The 23,801-nt window shown below is 44.5% G+C and overlaps 1 protein-coding gene across 1 annotated transcript; it reads left to right on the top strand.

Annotated features, from left to right (window-relative positions):
- Positions 1 to 3,135: 3,135 nt before the first annotated feature.
- On the top strand, positions 3,136 to 23,330 carry LOC109896970 (matrix metalloproteinase-14-like). The gene is made up of 10 exons (XM_031832231.1): positions 3,136 to 3,626; positions 16,234 to 16,382; positions 16,655 to 16,777; positions 17,074 to 17,381; positions 17,985 to 18,165; positions 18,590 to 18,740; positions 20,423 to 20,561; positions 20,748 to 20,898; positions 21,072 to 21,187; positions 21,391 to 23,330. The coding sequence occupies exons 1-10, from the start codon at positions 3,531 to 3,533 to the stop codon at positions 21,711 to 21,713; spliced, it is 1,737 nt and encodes a 578-aa protein (XP_031688091.1). The 5' UTR covers positions 3,136 to 3,530; the 3' UTR covers positions 21,714 to 23,330.
- The last annotated feature ends 471 nt before the right edge of the window (positions 23,331 to 23,801 follow it).

Genomic DNA, 23,801 nt, shown 5'->3' with positions numbered 1-23,801 from the left:
CTTTCAGAACAAAATGGGGGAGGCTTGGGCAAGTTGCTGTGAGGGGTGCAGGGCTGTTGACCGGGGTAGGGGTAGCCAGGTGGAAAGCATGGCCAGCCATAGAAAAATACTTATCGAAATGTTCAATTATTGTGGATTTATCGGTGGTGACAGTGTTTCCTAGCCTCAGTGCAGTGGGCAGCTGGGAGGATTATTCTCCATGGACTTTACAGTGTCCCAGAACTTTTTGGAGTTTGTGCTACAGGATGCAAATTTATGTTTGAAAAAGCTAGCCTTTGCTTTCCTAACTGCCTGTGTATATTGGTTTCTAAGTTCCATGAAAAGTTGTATATCTTGGGGGCTATTCGATGCTAATGCAGTACGCCACGGGATGTTTTTGTGCTGGTCAAGAGCAGTCAGGTCTAGAGTAAACCAAGGGCTATATCTGTTCTTGGTTCTAGATTTTTTGAATGGGGCATGCTTACAGTGGGGCAAAAAAAGTATTTAGTCAGCCACCAATTGTGCAAGTTCTCCCACTTAAAAAGATGAGAGAGGCCTGTAATTTTCATGATAGGTACACTTCAACTATGACAGACAAAATGAGAAAAAAAAATCCAGAAAATCACATTGTAGGATTTTTCATGAATTTATTTGCACATTATGGTGGAAAATAAGTATTTGGTCACGTACAAACAAGCAAGATTTCTGGCTCTCACAGACCTGTAACTTCTTCTTTAAGAGGCTCCTTTGTCCCCCACTCGTTACCTGTATTAATGGCATCTTTTTGAACTTGTTATCAGTATATAAGACACCTGTCCACAACCTCAAACAGTCACACTCCAAACTCCACTATGGCCAAGACCAAAGAGCTGTCAAAGGACACCGGAAACAACATTGTAGACCTGCACCAGGCTGGGAAGACTGAATCTGCAATAGGTAAGCAGCTTGGTTTGAAGAAATCAACTGTGGGAGCAATTATTAGGAAATGGAGGACATACAAGACCACTGATAATCTCCCTTGATCTGGGGCTCCACGCAAGATCTCACCCTGTGGGGTCAAAATGATCACAAGAACGGTGAGCAAAAATCCCAGAAACATACAGGGGGACCTAGTGAATGACCTGCAGAGAACTGGGACCAAAGTAACAAAGCCTAACATCAGTAACACACTACGCCACCAGGGACTCAAATCCTGTAGTGCCAGACGTGTCCCCCTGCTTAAGCCAGTACATGTCCAGGCCCGTCTGAAGTTTGCTAGAGAGCATTTGGATGATCCAGAAGAAGATTGGGAGAATGTCATATGGTCAGATGAAACCAAAATATAACTTTTTGGTAAAAACTCAACTCGTTGTGTTTGGAGGGCAAAGAATGCTGAGTTGCATCCAAAGAACACCATACCTACTGTGAAGCATGGGGGTGGAAACATCATGCTTTGGGGCTGTTTTTCTGCAAAGGGACCAGGACGACTGATCCGTGTAAAGGAAAGAATGAATGTTGCCATGTATCGTGAGATTTTTGAGTGAAAACCTCCTTCCATCAGCAAGGGCATTGAAGATGAAATGTGGCTGGGTCTTTCAGCATGACAATGATCCCAAACACACCGCCCGGGCAACGAAGGAGTGGCTTCGTAAGAAGCATTTCAAGGTCCTGGAGTGGCCTAGCCAGTCTCCAGATCTCAACCCCATAGAAAATCTTTGGAGGTAAGTTGAAAGTCCGTGTTGCCCAGCAACAGCCCCAAAACATCACTGCTCTAGAGGAGATCTGCATGGAGGACTGGGCCAAAATACCAGCAACAGTGTGTGAAAACCTTGTGAAGACTTACAGAAAATGTTTGACCTCTGTCATTGCCAACAAAGGGTATATAACAAAGTATTGAGATAAACTTTTGTTATTGACCAAATACTTATTTTCCACCATAATTTGCAAATAAATAAATTAAAAATCCTACAATGTGATTTTCTGGATTTTTTTCTCTCATTTTGTCTGTCATAGTTGAAGTGTACCTATGATGAAAATTATAGGCCTCTCTCATCTTTTTAAGTGGGAGAACTTGCACAATTGGTGGCTGACTAAATACATTTGTGCCCCACTGTATTTAAGATGGTGAGGAAAGCACTTTAAAAGAATAACCAAGCATCCTCTACTGACGGGATGAGGTCAATATCCTTCCAGGGTACCCGGGCCAGGTCGATTAGAAAGGCCTGCTCGCTGAAGTGTTTTTGGGAGCGTTTGACAGTGATGAGGGGTGTTCGACCGCAGACCCATTACGGATGCAGGCAATGAGGCAGTGATCGCTGAGTTCCTGGTTGAAGACAGCAGAGGTGTATTTAGAGGGCAGGTTGGTCAGGATGATATCTATGAGGGTGCCCATGCTTACGGATTTTGGGTTGTACCTGTTAGGTTCATTGATCATTTGTGTGAGATTGAGGGTATCTATCTTAGATTGTAGGACGGCCGGGGTGTTAAGCATTTCCCAGTTTAGGTCACCTAACAGTACGAGCTCTGAAGATAGATGGGGGGCAATCAATTCACATATGGTATCCAGGGCACAGCTGGGGGCAGAGGGTGGTCTATAACAAGCGGAAACGGTGAGAAACTTGTTTCTGGAAAGGTGGATTGGATGGATTGGGTGGAGATGGAGGAACTCTCTCTCTCAATTCAATTCAATGGCCTTTATTGGCATGGGAAACATATGTTTACGTTGCCAAAGCAAGTATCACAACCCTAAAATCACAATCCAGGCTGTATCACAACCTGGGCGGCGCACAATTGGCCCAGCGTGTAGGCTGTCAATGTAAATAAGAATTTGTTCTTAACTGACTTGCCTAGTTAAATAAAGGTAAAACATTTAAATTAAAAAATTAAACTGAAATAAACAATCAAAAATATACAGTAAACATTACACTCACAAAATTTCCAAAGGAATAGAGACATTTCAAATGTCATGTTATGCAGTGTTGTAACTATGTGCAAATAGTTAGTCTCTCTCTCTCTCTATTATCTATCTGTTGAAGGACTCTTGTCGCGTTCCACAACTTGTTGGAACTAGGAAACTTGGAAATGTCAGATTTGCTAACTGGTTGTAGTTATACACGTGCCGCGATCAACGAATCAGCAAGTCGGACATTTCCGAGTTTCCTAGTTCCGACTAGCTAGCACAACCACGTCCACACGTCAGAGAGCGATGTCAAAATAGAGGGAAATAAAGAAAATAATTTGGGGGGACAAAAGAGAGAGGAACTATGAAGCGCTGAGATTGCAGCGATTTTTCCCACCAACATCTGGATTTGAGTTTTTGAACAGATTTGTAAGATTATATATATATTTTTTACATGTATTTAATTCTTTTTTTCTACCACAAAGGATTTGTTGTGTAGAACTTGAAGTGTGGCAAGAAAGTATCCATGAGGGCAGATTAGTGGCATATTATTTTGTTTTTTAAAGATCATCCCGACGGATTATAATTGATAACGTGGAAAACCAATAGAAGCAATCCCGTTGTGAGGTTCTCTATATCTCTTCCTTTTTGGGTAACTCGCATATATAGAGGAATGTTACCCCGGCTTGAGAAGGTGATCCAGCTCCTGACGCTGACGTGCGGACTGTTCTTTGGAGTTGTTTCAACGGAAAACGAAGTAAAAGCAGAGGTAAATCATTATGACAACATGTATAAACTCAGAAACTATTTTAAAACTATTTAAAAGTATAATAAGACAGACATTGCTTAAGGTTTATACGAGAAGGGTGGGGGTATATATCAACTACTATGTGTTATTGCCAACTGTGTCTACACTTCTTTCTGTACCAGTCTTCATAATTGGCACTATTTTCTTTCTCTTGATCTTTCATGATGGGGTGGCATGATCTTTAAATTGAGGGCAATTGAAAGGCAAGGTTAAAACAGTGAGTGAAAAGTGAACATTTCAGTAGAATCTGAAAAAGAGATGAAAATGCAAATAATAGTCAGAAAAATTACATGACTCAGATTTTGTGGTTTAAAAGAGAAAGAAGTGAGGAGGGGTAAAAGCATTGGGGGAGTACAGAGTTGTGAAAATTCAAGTCAGCTGCTTTGTTCTAAGAAACTGGGGGCTGTGGTGTGTTTGTGTGTGTGTGTGTGTGTGTGGGCGGGTGGGTGGGTGGGGTGGGGGGGGGGGGGTAATGGTTTTCATCTGTACTGAGTTATGGTAGAGAGCGACTGGAGACTGGAGAGGAAGCTGTTCTCTCTTTTAGCAAACTGGACATGAAGACTGTCTGGAGCAACAGAGGCATCATACCCATTGTAACTGATGGGACACTACTAAAGTGTAGCCTACACAAACACTATATTTTGTCACACTATATTGTGTCATGGTGTCCCTTCAAAAATATTAGGTGACATGATGCCTCTGGCCTGGGGTAATTCTAGATCCAGTTCTTCGGGAATTACAGATCTCTCTATCTACCCATCACAGTGTGCTTTTGGATACATCCAAAACCATCAAGAATAACCAACATTAGCCATGACTGCAATAGCCAATGGCCAAGTCAAAGGTATCCAATGGTGCTCATGCATTTCTCCTAGTCTTTTCATGCATTTCATGCATTTCTCCATGCATTTCTCCTAGCCTACCCATAGAGGTTGTTCTTATTAAGAAATACAGGATGCTTGGAGGAACTCAGGTCCTGACTCAGTGACCACAAACAGCTGGTGTCTGAGTCAGCCAGACATGATGGACGTCTGAAATGGCACCCTATTCTTTATGCAGTCAGCGAGACATGGTCAACCACTGGTTGCACTGTCAGTTAGAAATGCCTGGGAGACTGTCCATTTACGAGGCCACAGTTTAGTGGACCAATCAATACAACATCTATAACCCTGTGATAATAGTGTAATAAGTGCACACACAACACTGAGACGGTAATAAAGCATACACAGTGTCACAATAAGACTGCAGATGTTGATGCTGGGTCCATGACAGATCAAAGCTCCGTTTACCCATTCCAAATCCTACCCATAACGCCACCCGAAGTCCCATCAAATTTGCCCATGCTCGTACTGGAGTCGGCAGATTACCCAACCCCAAATCCCAAGGAATGCCATAAGCAAGATGGAAATATCTGACCCTGGAACAGCGGTCGAGGGCAACTTCTACCTACTCTGCCCATAGCAGCCATGATGGAAGATGGGATTATCACTAATTAACGGTTTCTGGTTTACATCACCTGTGTGTGACGAATAGGCTAAGTAATGAATAGGGTTGAGTTGAGAGGATGGTGGGTTGATTTTTATGCTGACAAATTCCGATTTACGGTATGAAAGCACCGAACTTAGTAGGAGTAGAATTTTCGGACATTCCTTTCAGTGATTTAGTATTAAGTCACTGCCCACGGAGTCCAACTTGATAGGCCAGGGAGGCTAAGCCTACAATTTAACTTAAAGCTGTGATGAGTGAGGAGAATGTCTTAGCAAATATTCACAGTCATAGGCTTCTCTTGAGATCGGGATGCGCTTTTTGAAATGGGATAGTAACAAAAAAGAGCTATACATCACAAAATACCTCTTTACTCTCTATATGTACATTACTTTGTGCACATACTATAAATCCAAGAAAAAACCCTCATTTTATTTCATTTTATTCACTTTTATTTACAATAACACCTTGTCTCACTTTTATAAAATTGCTGGTTGGACTTTATCTTAGCCAATGGAAGTGGAAAGGAATGAAAATGAGACGATCCATTTCACAGATCTCCGCAACATATGTCTGAATCTGGAAATCCTTGAAGTTTTTTTCAAACACGATAACAGCAGACATCTGGAGGCAAGGTGACTAGCGTGTCTCGGGATCACAGGGAAGAGGTCATGCCAGGGGTCCAATCCCAGATGGGTTAGGCCCATAGAAATAGAAATACTAGAACGGGGATACATTCTCAGACCACAGTCATTTGGGGCGGCAGGTAGCCTAGTGGTTAGAGTGTTGACCCAGTAACCGGAAGGTTGCTAGATTGAATCCCTGAGCTGACAAGGTAAAAATTCTGCCCCTGAACAAGGTAGTTAACCCACTGTTCCTAGACAGTCATTGTAAATAAGAATTTGTTCTTAACTGACTTGCCTAGTTAAATAAAGGTTAAATACATTTTTTTAAATGGACAGTGTGGGTACTATAGAAATAGAATGAATAGTTCTATTTCTATGATCTGTATACTCAATATTGTTGCCGATCCATCCATCACAGAGCATTTACTTGAATGGGAATGTCTGGTCTATTGATTATATTTCTATGGTTTGTCTGGGTTGTTTTTGTATGGTTGAAGCACCCTGTTGGAAAAGTGCTGGCGCGTGCTGTTCCACAAGTGCTCGCTGTCACTTAAACATTTTCAGGCAGGAAAATATTCAGTTAATCTATCTGCCACAGGGAAAACAAACCAACCGACGGATGTCTATGGAGAGATGGTGTGTTTATCCATTCCCCTCAAGTGCTATCCCGGCAGTTTTCGTCCTAGAACCCATTATTTGTATAACAGTAGACATAGAATTTAGCCTTCGTGGCCCAGATGATTAAGAGATCTGCAACTTTCCCTTTCAAAACAATTCGATATGTATCTATATACACGGGCTACAATATGATACAAGAACAATATGTTTTAGTTTGAAGCAATTCGGTATGAATCGATGCGATTCGATGCATAAACACAGTCATTTTCCATGATAAATTATAATCTGTTGCTGAGCAGGGCCTCTCTTAGGTGTGTGTGTGTGTGTGTGTGTGTGTGTGTGTGTGTGTGTGTGTGTGTGTGTGTGTGTGTGTGTGTGTGTGTGTGTGTGTGTGTGTGTGTGTGTGTGTGTGTGTGTGTGTGTGTGTGTGTGTGTGTGTGTGTGCGTGTGTGTGTGCGTGTGTGTGTGCGTGTGTGTGTGCATGTGTGCGTGTGTGTAAATTATGTCTATGTGGTGTATAGGCACCCGAGCTGAGCCATAACGGAAACTGGGAATCTACCACCCCCCATCACCCACTAATTAATTTGTGCAGGTTAAAAGTGTTAAAGCTAGTAATGTATTAATATTTATCTTTAAAAAATAGCTATGACAAAGCCAATGAATATATAGCACAACTTTGTGTAACCCCCGTCTCATAATCAAATGGTTTAGTCCAGGTACTCCCAAACTGTGGTACGCTTACCCCCAGCGGTACTTGCAATGCAGTCGGGGGTACGCCAAATAATACATTTTTATGTTAAAAAATTATTATTTATTTTTTCTTCACATTTTCAAACACATTTTCAAACATTTATATTTTCCAATGGGTCTATACATTTTGGGGGAGTTTTTTTTCTCGTCTGAGTAGCCTCGTTTCACTGCTAAAAATAAAATGAAACCTTCTAGTGTTCAATGAAATAACAAACACAATGTCAAATACAGGTAGCCTAGTCAAATAATTTACATCCAATCACATTAACCGTTACTCTCTCGCGGGAATTCCACTAACGGTCCGTATGTAGCTAAACGTAGCTGCTGCTCATTCTGTTTGCTCGAAAATTGATAAATGGTTAAAAAAGTAAGGCCTGCGTCCATAGAGACACATACCAACTCTACTGGTAGTACTGCTACTACCAGCAGTACTACACCTGCACCTGTCAATGACAAGTTGTTCTGCTTCCACGAGCACATCCAATGCTAGCATCAGTCATTCTACATTTGCTGTTAGCCCAGCTAGCATGGACACTGACAGTTGTAAATTTGATGCAGCCGAAGAGCTACTGCCCCTTTACCCAGGAAAGCACCGAACAACAGACAGGGATGTTGGATCATCGCAGAGGCGCAAATATGATGAGAACTACATTGATTTGGGATTCACTTATTGGGAGTAGTGCCTTTCCTCAGCCAAGGTGTGTTATATGTGCAAAAGTACTATCTCACAACTCAATGAAATCTTCACTCTTGCGCAGACATTGAGAAACAAAACATGGCAATTTGAGAAATAATCCACAGGAGTTTTTCAGCAAACAACACTATTTCACAACGCATCAGTGACATGGCAGGAGATTTGAAACAATTACTGCTTCGCACACAAGCCAGAGAATTATATGAGTTACAGCTGGATGAGTTGACAGATGTGGCAGGCCTGGCACAGCTCCTGGTATATATCTGTTACGTTTATGGGGGTCAATTAAGGAAGAGATCCTCTTCTGCAAACCACTGGAAACCAGGACAACAGGAGAGGATATTTTTAAAGTACAGGACAGCTTTGTGACATCAAATGGACTTTGGTGGTCAATATGTGTTGGTATCTGTGCTGATGGCGCAAAAGCCATGACAGGGAGACAATGCGCATTAAAGCAGTTGCTCCCGACGCCATTTGGGTACACTGCAGCATCCACCGAGAGGCTCTGGCTGCCATGGGAATGCCTGACTGCTTGAAAGACGTTTTGGACACTACAGTGAAAATGGTTACATACAGAAGTGCGCTGGTTATCAAGGGGCAAAGTATTGACATGCTTTTTTGAATTGAGAGACGAGCTTAATGTTTTCTTTACTGACCATCATTTTCACTTGTCTGACCGGTTGCATGATGACGAGTTTCTCACACGACTGGCCTATCTGGGTGATGTTTTTTCTCACCTGAATCATCCTAATCTAGGATTACAGGGACTCTTCGCAACTATATTTAATTTGCGGGACAAAACTGAGGCTATGATTAAGAAGTTGGAGCTCTTCTCTGTCTGCATTAACAAGGACAACACACAGGCCTTTCCATCATTGTATTGTTTTTTTGTGCAAATTAACTCAAGTTTACGAACAATGTCAAATGTGACATAGCGAAGCACCTGAGTGAGTTGGGTGCGCAATTACGCATGTACTTTCCCAAAACGAATGACACAAACAACTGGATTCGTTATCACTTTCATGCCCTGCCTCCAATCCACTTACCGATATCTGAACAAGAGAGCCTCATCGAAATTTCAACAAGCGGTTCTGTGAAAATTGAATTTAATCAGAAGCCACTGCCAGATTTCTGGATTGGGCTGCGCTCAGAGTATCCTGCCTTGGCATATCGCGCTGTTAAGACACTGATGCCCTTTGCAACCACGTACCTATGTGAGAGTGGATTCTCAGCCCTCACTAGCATGAAAACTAAATACAGGCACAGACTGTGTGTAGAAAAGGACTGAGACTCCAATACAACCCAACATTGCAGAGTTATGTGCATCCTTTCAAGCACACCCTTCTCATTAACATGTGGTGAATTATTCACAATTTTTGATGAACAGATAAGGTTTTATATGTAAGATGGTTAAATAAAGAGCTAAATGAATGATTATTATTATATTATTATATGTTCCCTGGTCCTATAAGAGCTCTTTGTTGGGTTGTGTTAAAAACTCACACTCATTCTTATGTTTAATAAATGTATCCAATAGTGTTTGTGTGGCAGGCTTACAATGATGGCAAAAAAACAACTTTTGAGAGTCCACTGACCCTGGTGCTAGAGGGGGTATGCAGCTGGAGGTTGAATGTTTGAAGGGGTACGGGACTATAAAAAGTTTGGGAACCACAGGTTTAGACTGTTTGGAAGTTGATGGACCATGCAGTGCAGGTAGAAGATGTTTGACTATGCAGTGCAGGTAGAAGATGTGATACCAAAACTATTGCCGATGGTGAACCTGAACAATCAAATCTAATGTAAGCCCCGATCAGCATGTAGCAAACTGAGCACATCAAGCAGTTTGACTCGATTACTGATATTGCCTGGGGTGGTTTGGTATGCAAAGTGACCTGTAGATCAATGACTGTCAACATAATTCCATGCTTAGTTCAACCCTGAAGGAGAGGACGCAGTTGTCACAAAAGATGAGAGGTATTTTCGGAAGGTAGAAAGAATTGTAAACCGCTGATTCGTAATGTTTGAATGGATTTTCTTACCAATGCATGATCGGTTTGGGGCCCCCGGACCTATGCACTCATATCTTAAACTATTTAATCAGGGACCGATGTGTATCGGTGAATCGTTACATCCCTATATGAACCCAGGTTCATGTAGGAAATTGAGGCTCATAAACTGATAGGCTTTAACAATATGCATAGGACACCTACGGTTTGGTTGGGTCTAATTGTGTAGACTGGAGCCATGTGCAAGCTAGCGTCCAGTGTTGACTCGGCCATACTTGGCCACTTGAGGGGTAGGCTTAAGAGTAGCCAAGTGTATTATTATGTTATAAATGGTCGCTCCTTTAGCCTAGAACTCAGGTATTCTACATTATATTAAGCGTGTATATACAGTAAAAGTAATTTAGTTAGTTAGCATTAACGTTTAGCCCCGGTTCGGGTTGAAATGGGTCAGAGAAGTGGGACGCCACACTAGAAGGCCAGGGAGGCTAATGTGTCTCTCAGACTGAGCCGCTTACGACCAAACTCTGGTGTCTGTTTTTTCCGTTGGCACCGTCTGAAGGGGAATAACTGACTCAGTCAACTCCGTCTCCCTAAATATAAAATTAAACTTTAATACTCCTGTCCCCTATTTTCTGACCCTTTTCTTATTATTTTTATTTTTTTACATCTTTATCCCCCATTTCTTTCTCACTTTCCTTCATTGTCGTTCAATCCCAATGAACATTTTATTTTCCTTTTCTCTGTTTTTTCTTCTCTCTCGCTCTCTCTATCTCTCAGAGCATCAGTGAACTATTAAAAAAGAGAGTCGGGAAAAGATGCCACTAATTCCGCTGACTAAAGAAAACCAGATCCACTATAAAAGACATGTGGACTGAGAGGGCTGAAGACAGCTCTTTTCAGTTTGCTTGAAACCCAAATATCTGCAGTATCTTCACGCTTGGCAGAATTGCTTCTTGCTTAAACACCTTATTGTAACAGTTTTCCTCTTCTGAGGAGGAGTAGGAAGGATCGGACCAATATGCAGCATGGTAAGTGCTTGTTATTTTATTAAACTGAACTGAACACTACAAAGTAAACAAAAAGAACAACCGAAACAATTCCGTCTGGTAACTAATACAAAGACAGAAAACAACTACCCACAAATCGTAGTGGGAAAACAGGCTGCCGAAGTAGGTTCTCAATCAGAGACAACGATAAACAGCTGCCTCTGATTGGGAACCATACCAGGCCAAACACAGAAATACAAAAACATTGAACACATAGCATGCCCACCCCAACTCATGCCCTGACCAAACTAAAATAGAGACATAAAAAAGGAACTAAGGTCAGGACGTGACAGTACCCCCCCCCCCCCCCCCCCCCCCCCCCCAAAGGTGCGGACTCCGGACACAAAACCAATAGGGGAGGGTCTGGGTGGGCATCTGTCCGCGGTGGCGGCTCTGGTGCGGGACCCCACTCCACCATAGTCTTGGCCCATTTTAGTGGCGCCTTTGGAGCGGCGACTGGGGGGCCCCGAATAGGCGGGAGACTCTGGCAGCACGGGACAGGCAGGAGACTCTGGCAGCGCCGGACAGGCGGGAGACAATGGCAACGCCGGACAGGCGGGAGACAATGGCAGCGCCGGACAGGCGGGAGACTCTGGCAGCGCCGGACAGGCGGGAGACTCTGGCAGCGCCGGACAGGCGGGAGACTCTGGCAGCGCCGGACAGGCGGGAGACTCTGGCAGCGCTGGACAGGCGGGAGACTCTGGCAGCGCAGGACAGGCGGCAGACTCTGGCAGCGCCGGAGTGAAGGGCGGCTCTGGCAGCTCCTGACTGACGGGCGGCTCTGGCAGCTCCTGACTGACGGGCGGCTCTGGCAGCTCCGGACAGGAGGGAGACTCTGGAAGCGCCGGACAGGCGGGAGAACCTGGAGGGAGGAGACGGAGAGACAGCCTGGTGTGTGAGGCTGCCACAGGACCCACCAGGCTGGGGAGACCTACAGGAGGCCAGGTGCGTGGAGGAGGCACCGGATGGACCGGGCTATGGGGGAGCACTGGAGCTCTGGTGCGCAGCCTTGGCACCACTCCTCCAGGCTGGATGACCACTTTAGCCCGGACCCTCCAGAGTGCAGGCACAGGTTGAACCGAGCTGTGGGTGGGCACTGGAGATCTGGTGCATACCACTCGCACCTCTCCCTTAGGCTCAATGCCCACATTCGCCCGGCACGGGCGGAGCGCAGCCATAGGGCGCACTGCACCCTCCCAGCGCCCCGGAGACAAGGCACGCAGAGCCGGCGCAGGATACCCTAGCTGGATGCCCACTCTCGCATGGCACTTGCGGGGGGCTGGTCTATAGCGCACCGGGCTACGAGCGCATACTGGCGACACCGTGAACTTGACCGCATAACACAGTGCCTGACCAGTACTGCGCTTCTTCCGGTAAGCACGGGGAGTTGGCTCAGGTCATTCGCCTGACTCCACCAAATTGGGGGGCTGCCTCTCGTGCCTGTTGCGCTACCTTACCTCATATCGCCACCACTCAGATTTCGCTGCCTCCAGTTCTTCCTTGGGGCGTCGATATTCCCCAGCCTGTGCCCAGGGTCCCATGCCGTCCAATATCTCCTCCCAAGTCCAGGAGTCCAGAACCCTCTGCTCCTGGTTACCACGCTGCTTGGTCCTTTCTTGGTAGGTAGTTCTGTAATGGTTTTCTTCTTCCTCTGATGAGGAGTCCATAATATATTTAATAAACTGAAAACAGAATACAAAAGAACAAGAGAAATACATTTTAAAAACAAAACAGTTCTGTATGGAAAACACAGCCACAGAAAACAACTACCCACAACCCATAATGGGAAAACAGGCTGCCTAAGTATGGTTCTTAATCAGAGACAACGATCGACAGCTGCCTCTGATTGGGAACCATACCAGGCCAAACACAGAAATACAAAACCTAGAAATACAAACCTAGAATGCCCACCCCAACTCACGCCCTGACCAAACTAAAACAGAGACATACACAAGGAACTAAGGTCAGGACGTGACACTTATGATATATATTGGTAAGTTAGTCTAGCGGCCAGCTATCTAAACTTGCAGTAAGCATGGTCAAATTACTAGCTGGGCTTGTGCCCATTGCCATTTTTAATATGATAACTGATGGTCAAACAGGGAAGGTAGCCTAGTGGTTAGAGCGTTGGACTAGTAACCGGAAGGTTGCAAGTTTAAACCCCCGATCTGACAAGGTACAAATCTGTCGTTCTGCCCCTGAACAGGCAGTTAACCCACTGTTCCTAGGCCGTCATTGAAAATAAGAATTTGTTCTTACAGTGCCTTGCGAAAGTATTCGGCCTCCTTGAACTTTGCGACCTTTTGCCACATTTCAGGCTTCAAACATAAAGATATAAAACTGTATTTTTTTTGTGAAGAATCAACAACAAGTGGGACACAATCATGAAGTGGAACGACATTTATTGGATATTTCAATTTTTTTTAACAAATCAAAAACTGAAAAATTGGGCGAAATAAATGGGGGGGCACCCCCATCAAAGTTTCACATCCCTGGTAGTATACAGTAGTGAGTATACAGTAGGTAGTATACAGTAGGTACTAGTATATTATCAGGCTACTTTATCCTCCGGGTGTCTAATACTTTCATGAGTGTCTGTTGGACAGGATATATATTTGTCATCAATCTACTCGTTATTTTATTTTGCAGGTCACACAGCCTGTCTTTGTTGAAATGCATTTCCTTAGAATATATGAATCACTGCAAATTGCGTAACTTATAGGGACTTGCGTCTGTTTACTAAAATTGCAGTTACATGACCCTAGGCTATGACCACACACACATGGGTTTGTAGTTACCCCAAGGCTGGCAATAAGCGACGTAGAAGTCCTACTAAATAGAACCTTTGACTGGAACTGCTGCTGGGAGTTCCAGAGGAGAGTTGCATGATGGGATAGCTGGCGTTGTCAGAGGGGATGTGAGGCTTTGGGAGATAGAAAGAGAGAGGGGGAAGAGCAGAGGGTGGGGGACAAGTGGTGGAGAGAGGAGACCAAGATAGAGAGGGAGAGAAATGAGAGAGAGGTAGAGAGGAGAGAGTCTTCTCGTTTTGGGGGAAACTTTTCATCCTGACTGAGCTGAAAGTGTTTTCACAGAGCCAGACTCGTCACCACAGTGGAGCCACAGCGCACACTAGGAGCAGTCAGATAGAGAGATGGAGAGAGAGGGGGGTGGAGAGAGAGGGAGCTTGGAGGGAGTTAGATATACAGACATGGAGAGAGGTTGTTGGAGGTGGGGACCAGATGGATTGATACAGTGTGTAGGTCTTGCTGAAAGAGCGGGCTGGTTGCAGTACTGACATGAGCAAAGGGAGAGTTTACCTCACTCTGCAGCCTATAATTGAACCTTGTTTTTCACCCTGTCTGCCGTGGCTGTGTGTGGTAATATCTCTGCCCAGGTACAAGCCAGCCATTTCCTCACTCTTACTCTCTTACTCTCCTCTCGTTTTTCCTCCCTCATTTAAATTCAACTCTTCTCGATATTAAAAAAGACCTCTCATCTAAAACGACATGAGAGAGAGACATTCTAGGAAAGAGGAAGGCTGACTATATTCACCCAACTAACTATAAAATGTATACTATTATATAGACACACGTGGTTGGGGGTTTTAAGAGAAAAGGAGATAGAGAGAGATGGAATAAATTAGAGAGAGGGTTGGGTTTTTTCTGGGATTACAGAAGAATTCTCTGTAATTCCACTGACTGAATTTGTGGAAAAGATTGAGACACTCACTGACTGCCTGTCTGTGCAGCACACACACACACAAGTGTGCGCGCACACACGCGCGCACACTCATCTTGTCTCTCACCCACACACATGAACAAACATTACGTCGGACTAGAATGAATAATCTCCATTAGGTTGATGTTTGTCTGAGGACATCTCTCTCTCTCTCTCATTCTCTCTCTCTCTCATTCTCTCTCTCTCTCATTCTCTCTCTCTCTCTTTCTCTCTCTCGCTCTCTCTAATAGAGAGACTGTTGCACTGATGTAGTCAGTTTGTAACTTTAGACTAAGGCCAGAGGCTTAAGCAGCTCCGCATGACTGCTCTTGTATTTGAGAGCGAGATAGGTGAAAGTTTAGCACTTCTTGGTCAGACATTTGACTGAAACGCCATACCCAGCTAACGCATAACATTCTGAGAACCATATGTTTCTGACATCTTGGTGAGAGCGTGGTCGTCCTATGGTTATTTTGCATACAACCTTCTTACAACTTTCTGGGAATGGCGCAGGATAGTCGCTAAGCTATATTTAATCTGGTTAAGTATGATCTCACCTGGTTAAAAGCCTCACTACCACTACTCAGATGCGGTCCCGTGTGGCTCAGTTAGTAGAGCACGGTTGTGGGTTCGATGCCCACTGGGGGAAAAGATAAGAGCCTCTGCTGAATCACTAAAATGTCAAATGAATCATAGATGTTGTTAGTATAGATGTCACTCCTCTCTCCCTCTACATAGGCATGTAGGGTCTAGAAAGCACACGTCTATTTTCTATGAGCCCCCGTGGTTCTGACTGAGAGAAAAGACGAAGTTCTGGGGATCCACGTCTGAGATGACATCAGTGTTATGGTTCTACTGTGATTTATTTGGCTCGATTCTCTTCCCTCATTTCTCCTTACAATCCCACAACAAGGTCACAGTTTCCTTTTAAAATGCCAAGCATAAGCTAAGGAGCAAGTTTTTAATGTGTATAAATGGAATTACATTGCAGTAACTCTTGCAATAAGAATAGTTTTTTGTATAATTCAGTGTGTGTGTGTGTGTGTGTGTGTGTGTGTGTGTGTGTGTGTGTGTGTTCAGTCTGGCCAATCTCTGTCTGTTTGCTGTTGTAAGGAAGGGAGTGTGTGTTCCTGGGTACAACACGGTTTTGGTTCAATGTCAGCTTTGCATCGGTTTATTCAAACACTGGATACTAAAACTCCCATCCACCCACCCAGATCTCTCTCGCTCTCCCTCTCTCGTTCTATCTTTTTCAATCTCTCTCTGTCACCCTCACACACTCACACCCTCACACACTCACACACGCACGTTCAGATAAGCACTGTAAGTAGGCAAACAGGCACACCCACAGATATTGACACACATGTACACACAAAACACTCTTTACAATGACATCCTGGGTCGGTTTCTGTGTTGTTTCTGGCTGATGGAAATGGTGGGAAAATCCAGAGAGGAGGAGAGAGAGAGATGTGCGTTTATCTGTGTGTGTGTGTGTGTGTGTGTGTGTGTGTGTGTGTGTGTGTGTGTGTGTGTGTGTGTGTCCCTTTCTACCATTATCTTCAAAGACATTGAATTGTCCAGGGTCTAACTGTCTCTACCCTCCCATCTCTCCTCTTTCTATCCCAGGTGTGGCTTCAGCAGTATGGCTACCTGCCTCCAGGGGACGTCCGGGCCCAGGCTATCCGCTCCCCCAAGTCCATCAATACGGCCATCACAGCCATGCAGAAGTTCTACGGCCTCACCGTCACCGGATCTATGGACACCAACACCCTACAGTGAGTCCTGAGTGAGCAGGACAAAGTCAAAGAATGCAAATATTTAAGCGTTATGCGCATAACGTATTGATAAAGATTCATGCTGTTGGCTGTTTTTAAAGAATTGTAGTCTCAGAATTGTATACAGAACAGCTAACCCACTTTAAGTGATGTCATTACCCCAGATGTGGTACAAAACCCATTCATATGCTCTAATGATTTACTCAGATATAGACATTGTACAGTTTGTAACATGGTAAAGGTAACAAACAGGTGTGTCTTGCTGTTGCCAGGGCGATGAAGCGGCCGCGTTGTGGCGTACCAGACAAGTTTGGATCTGAGCTGAAGAGCAACCTGAGGAGGAAGAGATACGCCGTACAGGGGCTGAAGTGGGACAAACAAGAAGTCACTTTCAGGTAAGACTACACAGCACAGCTAATATGTAAGCAGTGAGTCTAACTTCCTCTTAAGTCTTTAAAGTTCACTTGTCACTTATAAGAATTACACATACAGTATAAATAAAATATTTATCTCAAGTAACTTGTTAGATCTAGAGCTCTTAAGGAATATTAATCAATCAAAACGGGATCATATTGAGATTGCATCTAGCAAAGGTTGCACAAACGCAACCAATACACATTTCAGAAGATATTATTATATATTTATTCTTTAAAACGTCAAATCTGCTATTTCCTTCCTTTCCCTCACCTAGCATACAGAACTACACCCCTAAGATTGGGGAACACGCCACATACGAGGCTATCCGCCGGGCGTTTAAGGTGTGGGAGGCAGCCATCCCTCTCCGCTTCCGTGAGATCCCTTACAGCCACATCAGGGACAAGGTCGACAAGTACGCTGACATCATGCTCTCGTTCTCTGAGGGTTTCCACGGCGACAGCACGCCGTTCGATGGCGAGGGCGGCTTCCTGGCCCACGCGTACTTCCCCGGGAACGGGATAGGGGGCGACACACACTTTGACAACGCCGAGCCCTGGACTACCGGCTACGCCGACCAAGGGGGTAAGAGACAAGGGAAATGGGGAGGAGAGGGGAAGAGGAAAGTGAGGGAGAGGGGGAGGAAGAGGGAGAAGGTGAGCAGGGAAGGCTGGTGGGAGGAGCTATAGGAGGATGGGCTCATGGTAATGGCTGGAACAGAAGAGATAGAACGTGTCAAACACATGAAAACCACGTTTGACTTCGTTCCATTTATCCCATTCCAGCCATCACCATGAGCCCGTCCTCCTATAGCTCCTCCCACCAACCTCCACTGAAGGTGAGAGATTATCAGAAAGAGGAGTGAGAGCTGGAAGAGGGGCGAGACCAGGGGAGAGAGGAGATGAGAAGTGAAGGGGGGGGGGGGGGAGAAGCGTAGAGACTTAAACAGGAGGTACAGGGAGTGGGAGCGAGTGAAAATAGACACCTGAGTGTTTTTCACTGGGTTGTCTGGAAGTCGGAATTAAGTCATTCTGAATTACACAGTACTGTTAGGGCGCGTCTGTACTTTGTTTGGTAAACGTGCTACTTTTACTCTCTTTTCAAACTGTCTTTTCCCTCTTCCCACCTTTTCCCTTCTTCCTCCTCTTGCTCTACTCTCTATCTCTCTCTCACTCTCTACCTCTGTAGGTAATGATGTGTTCCTGGTTGCGGTCCATGAGTTGGGTCATGCCCTGGGTCTAGAACACTCCAACGACCCGTCTGCCATCATGGCTCCATTCTATCAGTGGATGGACACAGAGAACTTCCAGCTGCCTGATGACGATCGCCGCGGAATCCAGGCAGTCTATGGTAAACTCCTACACTCTTAGAAAAAGGGTTCCGAAAGGGTTCTTCAGCTGTCCCCATAGGAGAACCCTTTTTTATTCCAGGTAGAATACTTTTTGGTTCCAAGTATAACTATTTTGGGTTCCATGTAGAACCCTCCGTGGAAAAGGTTCTACATGGAACCAAAAAGGGTTCTTCAAAGGGAACCCTTCAAAGGGAACCCTTTTAGGTTCTAGATAGCACCTTTATTTCTAAGAGTGTAGTTTCATGGAATGTTATAGCAATGTTCCTGGAATGTTACAGACATATTTAATACCGACTGTCTCTTTATAATGATTCAGGAAGGCTAAACAGGCAGGAAGTTCTTGTCTAGTTCACAGAAAGAAGGACTTCGCATTCATTTTGTCAACTCAGTTCTCACTCAAGTCCACCTCTGGTTATCGTCTTTCCTCATTTTGTCTTGATTGTGTCCGACCACAGGGTCGTCCGGAGCTCCTCCCCCTCCCCCCCCGCCCCACCAGACCCTCCAAACCAGACCACCCCGGACACGGACCAGATGTCTGTGAGGGACACTTCGACACCATCGCCATCCTCAGGGGGGAGATGTTTGTCTTTAAGGTAAATATGGAACACATAAACGACTACATAGGCTAACACATAACCACACCGAAACACATGGCACAGAAATATACACATATTTGCATATAGTGCATTTGGAAAGTATTCAGACCTTTTGACTTTTTCCATATTTTGTTCAGTTTTTTGTTTGTTTTTATTCCTCATCAATCAAAGACAATAGCCAATGATGACAAAGCAAAAACTGAAATATCACATTTACATAAGTATTCAGACCCTTTACTTTGTTGAACCGCCTTTGGCAGCGATTACAGCATCAAGTCTTCTTGGGTATGACGCTACAAGCTTGGCACACCTGTATTTGGGGAGTTTCTCCCATTCTTCTCTGCAGATTCTTTCTGTCAGGTTGGATGGGGAGCTTTGCTGCACAGCTATTTTCAGGTCACTCCAGAGATCTGAAGTCTGGGCTCTGGCTGGGCCACTCAAGGACATTCAGAGACTTGTCCCAAAGCCACTCCTGCGTTGTCTTGGCTGTGTGCTTAGGGTCGTTATCCTGTTGGAAGGTGAACATTTGCCCCAGGCTGAGGTCCTGAGCGCTCTGGAGCAGATTTTCATTAACAATCTCTCTGTACTTTGCGCCGTTCATCTTTCCCTGGATCCTGACTAGTCTCTCAGTCCCTGCCACTGAAAAACATCTCACAGCATGATGCTGCCACCACCATGCTTCACCGTAGGAATGGTGCCAGGTTTCCTCCAAACGTGACGCTTGGCATCCAGGCCAAAGAGTTCAATCTTGGTTTCATGAGACCAGAGAATCTTGTTTCTCATGGTCTGAGAGTCTTTAGGTGCCTTCTGGCTGTTATGTGCCTTTTACTGAGGAGTTGCTTCTGTCTGGCCACTCTACCATAAAGGCCTGATTGGTGGAGTGCTGCAGAGATGTTTATCCTTCTGGAAGGTTCTCCCATCGCCACAGAGGAACTCTGGGGCTCTGTCAGAGTGACCATCGGGTTCTTGGTCATCTCCCTGACTCTGTTTGGCTGGGCGGCCAGCTCTAGGAAGTGTCTTGGTGGTTCCAAACTTCTTCCATTTAAGAGTGATGGAGGCCACTGTGGTCTTAGGGACCTTCAATACTGCAGAAATGTTTTGGTACAATTCCCCATTTCTGTGTCTCGACACAATCCTGTCTTGGAGCTCTACGGACAATTCCTTCAACCTCATGGCTTGGTTTTTGCTCTGACATGCACTGTTAACTGTGGGACCTTATATAGACAAGTGTGTGCCTTTCCAAATCATGTCCAATCAATTGAATTTACCACAGGTGGACTCCAATCAAGTTGTAGAAACATCTCAAGGATGACCAATGGAAATAGGATGAACCTGAGCTCAATTTCGAGTCTCATAGCAAAGGGTCTGAATACTTATGTAAATAAGGTATTTCTGTTTTTATGCTAACATTTCAAATAACCTTTTTTCACTTTGTCATTATGGGGTATTGTGTGTAGATTGATGAGGGAAAAAAAATAAATTTTATACATTTTAGAATAAGGCTGTAACGTAACAAAATGTGGAAAAAGTCAAGGGGTCGGAATACTTTCCGAATGCACTGTAAATGCACTTACACCCACTGAGAAGGACTGAATGGCACATCAAGTCACTCAACTACCAAACCTATGTGTGTGTGTATGTACTGTGCTCTGTAAACACTCACTGTCTTTCCGGTGAAGGATAAGTGGTTGTGGCGTGTTCGGAACAACAAGGTGCTCCAGGGTTACCCCATGCCCATCGGTCACTTCTGGAAGGGACTGCCACCAAACATCAACGCTGCCTACGAGAGGAACGATGGCAAATTTGTATTTTTCAAGGGTAGGTTCACTTCAATTGGCAATGTCTTTTTCAGTTTTTCGCATGATGGTTTTGCATTGTCATTGATAAGCCCATTCTAGCTACTGGTAGTCATTTATTGTTTTCTTTGTATCCTTTTCAGATCTGTGTGCTTATAGATTTTCTCTCCCCTCCTCCTTCCTTCCCTCTCCCTCTTCCTCCCTCCAGGTGACAAGTACTGGGTGTTCACAGAGTCCAGTATGGAGCAGGGTTACCCTAAGACTCTGAAGGAGCTGGGCACAGGGCTGCCCAAAGACAAGCTGGACGCTGCCCTCTTCTACACCCCCACCGGACAGACATACTACTTCCGAGGGACCAAGTGAGTCTTGTCTTTCATCCTTCATTCCTTTCTTTCTTTTTTTTCTGTGTACCTTTCTATCTGGAAAAAAAAGCAGTTTCATCCGCTATCCGTCTATTCTTCTTTCTTCCTCTCTTTTGTTATTTTTTCTCTCTCCCGTCCCTCTCCGTAACCTGCCTGTCTCTGTCTGTCAGGTATTACCGTTTCAATGAAGAGTCCCAGACTGTGGACAGAGACTACCCCAAACCCATCAACACATGGCAGGGTGTCCCCGACAACATTAAGGCTGCCATCATGAGCGAAGAAGGATGTAAGTGTGTCAAGGCGTGCATGTTAATTGCTATTATGAACTGGTTACCAATGTAGTTACAGGAGGTTTATTTCGTACCCATGGTATACAGTTTGATATGCCACGGCTGTCAGCCAATCAGCATTCAGGGCTCGAACCACCCAGTTTCTAATTAGATTTATATCGGACCTTTCATCCTTCCTCTCTTCTAACATTCTCTCCAGCCTACACCTACTTCTACAAAGCCAACAAGTACTGGAAGTTCAACAACCAGCACATGAGGGTGGAGTCGGGCTACCCCAAATCAGTGCTCAGCGAATGGATGGGCTGCGCGGGGGAGGAGCCTAAGAAGCGGGACGGCGAGGAGGAAGTGATCATCATCGAGGTGGAGGAGGGAGAAGGCGGGGCCACGGCGGCGGCCGTGGTGATCCCCCTCCTCCTATTGGTCTGCGTGGTCCTCACTCTGGGAGCCCTGCTGTTCTTCAGGAAGTACGGGACACCACGACGTCTCCTCTACTGCCAGAGATCTCTACTGGACAAGGTCTAGAGACCAACTGAACGAATGAAGAATGCAGAGGGACAGAAAGAGAGAGAGCGACTGAATGAATTGAAAGATTGAAAGAAAAGGGGGTTTGGGAGGGTAAGGGTAGGGATGAGGGTGAGTAAAGTAGGCTGAAAGGAGTTGGGGTTTTAAAAGAGAAGGGGTAATGGAAGGGCTGTTGGACATGGGGTTTGGTTGGTTGGTTCGTATACAGCCCAGAAGACGAGAAAGAGGGAGAGGGACAGGGAGGAGGGAGGAGAGAGAGTCAATCAGGAAAGACAAAAGTATGTTATCTATTTACATGTACAGCTCTGCGAGTTTGAAATTAGGAACAGGCCCCTACACAAAACACAGAGGAAGGGAATTATTAGATGATGATCGTGATCAACGTTCCGTGTGGTCGACACCCCATCTGCAATAAATCTACCGTCACGTCTCCATGTGTCCTTCCATTCTATCCCTTCTCATTCTTCCTCTCCTAAAATCTCCATCCCATCTACTTGACGACTCCAGCTGAACTGCTGTCTGAATTACATTTGAAACCTTTATACAGCTACTTTGCGCTTTCATTTTTGGTTTCGCTCTAATGATGAAACCCAGGGCCGAACACAAACAAACGAACAGCTCTCTCTTCCTTTTCTCCTACCACTGAGAGAAGACACTAACCCCAGTCTCTCACTGTGCTCACGCTAGCACCATGGTCTTATAGTTGTGGTTGTATTGCGAGGAGCATGCTATGGGCACTACCCTCGCCGCTAATGAGATGATAAAGGGGTAGATGTGAAGGTGTTGTATATTGTACACCCCTCCTGCCTTGAGTCATAGTGAGAAAGGCTAAGGTCTTGTCATAGAGGGTCAAAGACTGTTTGTATCCTAAAAAAAAAGGAGCTTCCCCACCCAGTTTACAAATGTATCTGAAATCGCACAGGCCCTTGGTACAGAGCCTGGTCTCAGTAAGCAGTCAAAGTTGGATGGAATTAAAGTAGCCATTTTGGCTCAACAATAAAGCCAGTGGCTCAACAATAAAGCCAGTTTCAATATTACTCCATGGAAAGGCAGTGAAGTTTCATTACATGTCACCCCATTCCAAATACTAATGTATTATCGTGTTTGTTATGTTTTTGTTACTATCATTGTTATAAATGTTGTTGTTATTATTATGACTATGGTTATTATTATTGTTGTTGTTGTTCTCCAGGTGTAGTCGTACAGTAAATGATGTTTGTTGTTTTTGTACATTGTCATTTCGAGTCCTGCTGGACAGAGACAATAACGTGACAAAGATAATCAAAATGGCTCCCAAATTTCACATTTGAGTGGTGGACTTGGGCGACTTTGAAAGTGTTTCCTTTTCTGAAACACTACTTTTCCCATTGCTTGGTTGGCATATAAGAACAATCAAACAAAACTATTTATAAGCAATTCTGATGATGCTTAATGTTTTTAAGTATTACACAAATTGAAAAATGAAGTAGAATTGTTAATAACAATGATAACGGTAATGATATTTATAATGATAATGATATCAATAAAATAAAAAAAAAGGGAATTAGATTGTTTTGCCTGTTTCACCTTTTTGCATTTCATGAGTTAAAATTAAATAAAAAATATTTTCTAAAATGAGTAATGCGTTACTTTTTGTTAGCGATTTTCTGTTATCGTAACACACGCAAACACACACACTGGGGAAGAGAATGGCCTTCGGACTGACTAACAAATAGCAGCCTGGCCTCACCACTATTCAAACAGGACTAGGAATGCTGAGCAAACAACAGAATGAAGAGCTGCTTCTCTGGTTCTGTGCATTCCAACTTGTTGTTAACCAGCTATTGTTTACAGCTCACCAGGGGTCATGGGTGGAGTGGAGGAGAGGAGAGCCTAGTTGAAGCTGGGAGGTTGTTTTGGACTTGGCCAGAGAGCCATGAGCCCAGGGAAATGAGAAATGGAAAAAGTGATGGAATGATCACGTTTTTCTGAGTGCAGTGTTCCAACTGAGTTCTGTTAACTACATCTGGAATTCTTAAAACATTGGAGCCTCCAGCCCCAACCAAGCGAAAGAGAGAGAGAGAGAGAGAGAGAAAGAAAGAAAGAAAG

The sequence above is a fragment of the Oncorhynchus kisutch genome, linkage group LG9, assembly GCF_002021735.2.
Source record: "Oncorhynchus kisutch isolate 150728-3 linkage group LG9, Okis_V2, whole genome shotgun sequence".
Lineage (NCBI taxonomy): Eukaryota > Metazoa > Chordata > Actinopteri > Salmoniformes > Salmonidae > Oncorhynchus > Oncorhynchus kisutch.
The sequence above is the reverse complement of the archived record's forward strand: the minus strand, read 5'-3'. Positions and strand labels throughout refer to the sequence as shown.

What these genes read in the sequence shown, in the direction of transcription:
- LOC109896970 (XM_031832231.1), top strand. Translation starts at nt 3,531, where the DNA reads ATGTTACCCCGGCTTGAGAAGGTGATCCAGCTCCTGACGCTGACGTGC. An exon ending in ATGGACACCAACACCCTACA is followed by an intron (nt 16,383 to 16,654) that starts GTGAGTCCTGAG and finishes TGCTGTTGCCAG; the next exon opens with GGCGATGAAGCGGCCGCGTT. An exon ending in GGGAGATGTTTGTCTTTAAG is followed by an intron (nt 18,741 to 20,422) that starts GTAAATATGGAA and finishes TTTCCGGTGAAG; the next exon opens with GATAAGTGGTTGTGGCGTGT.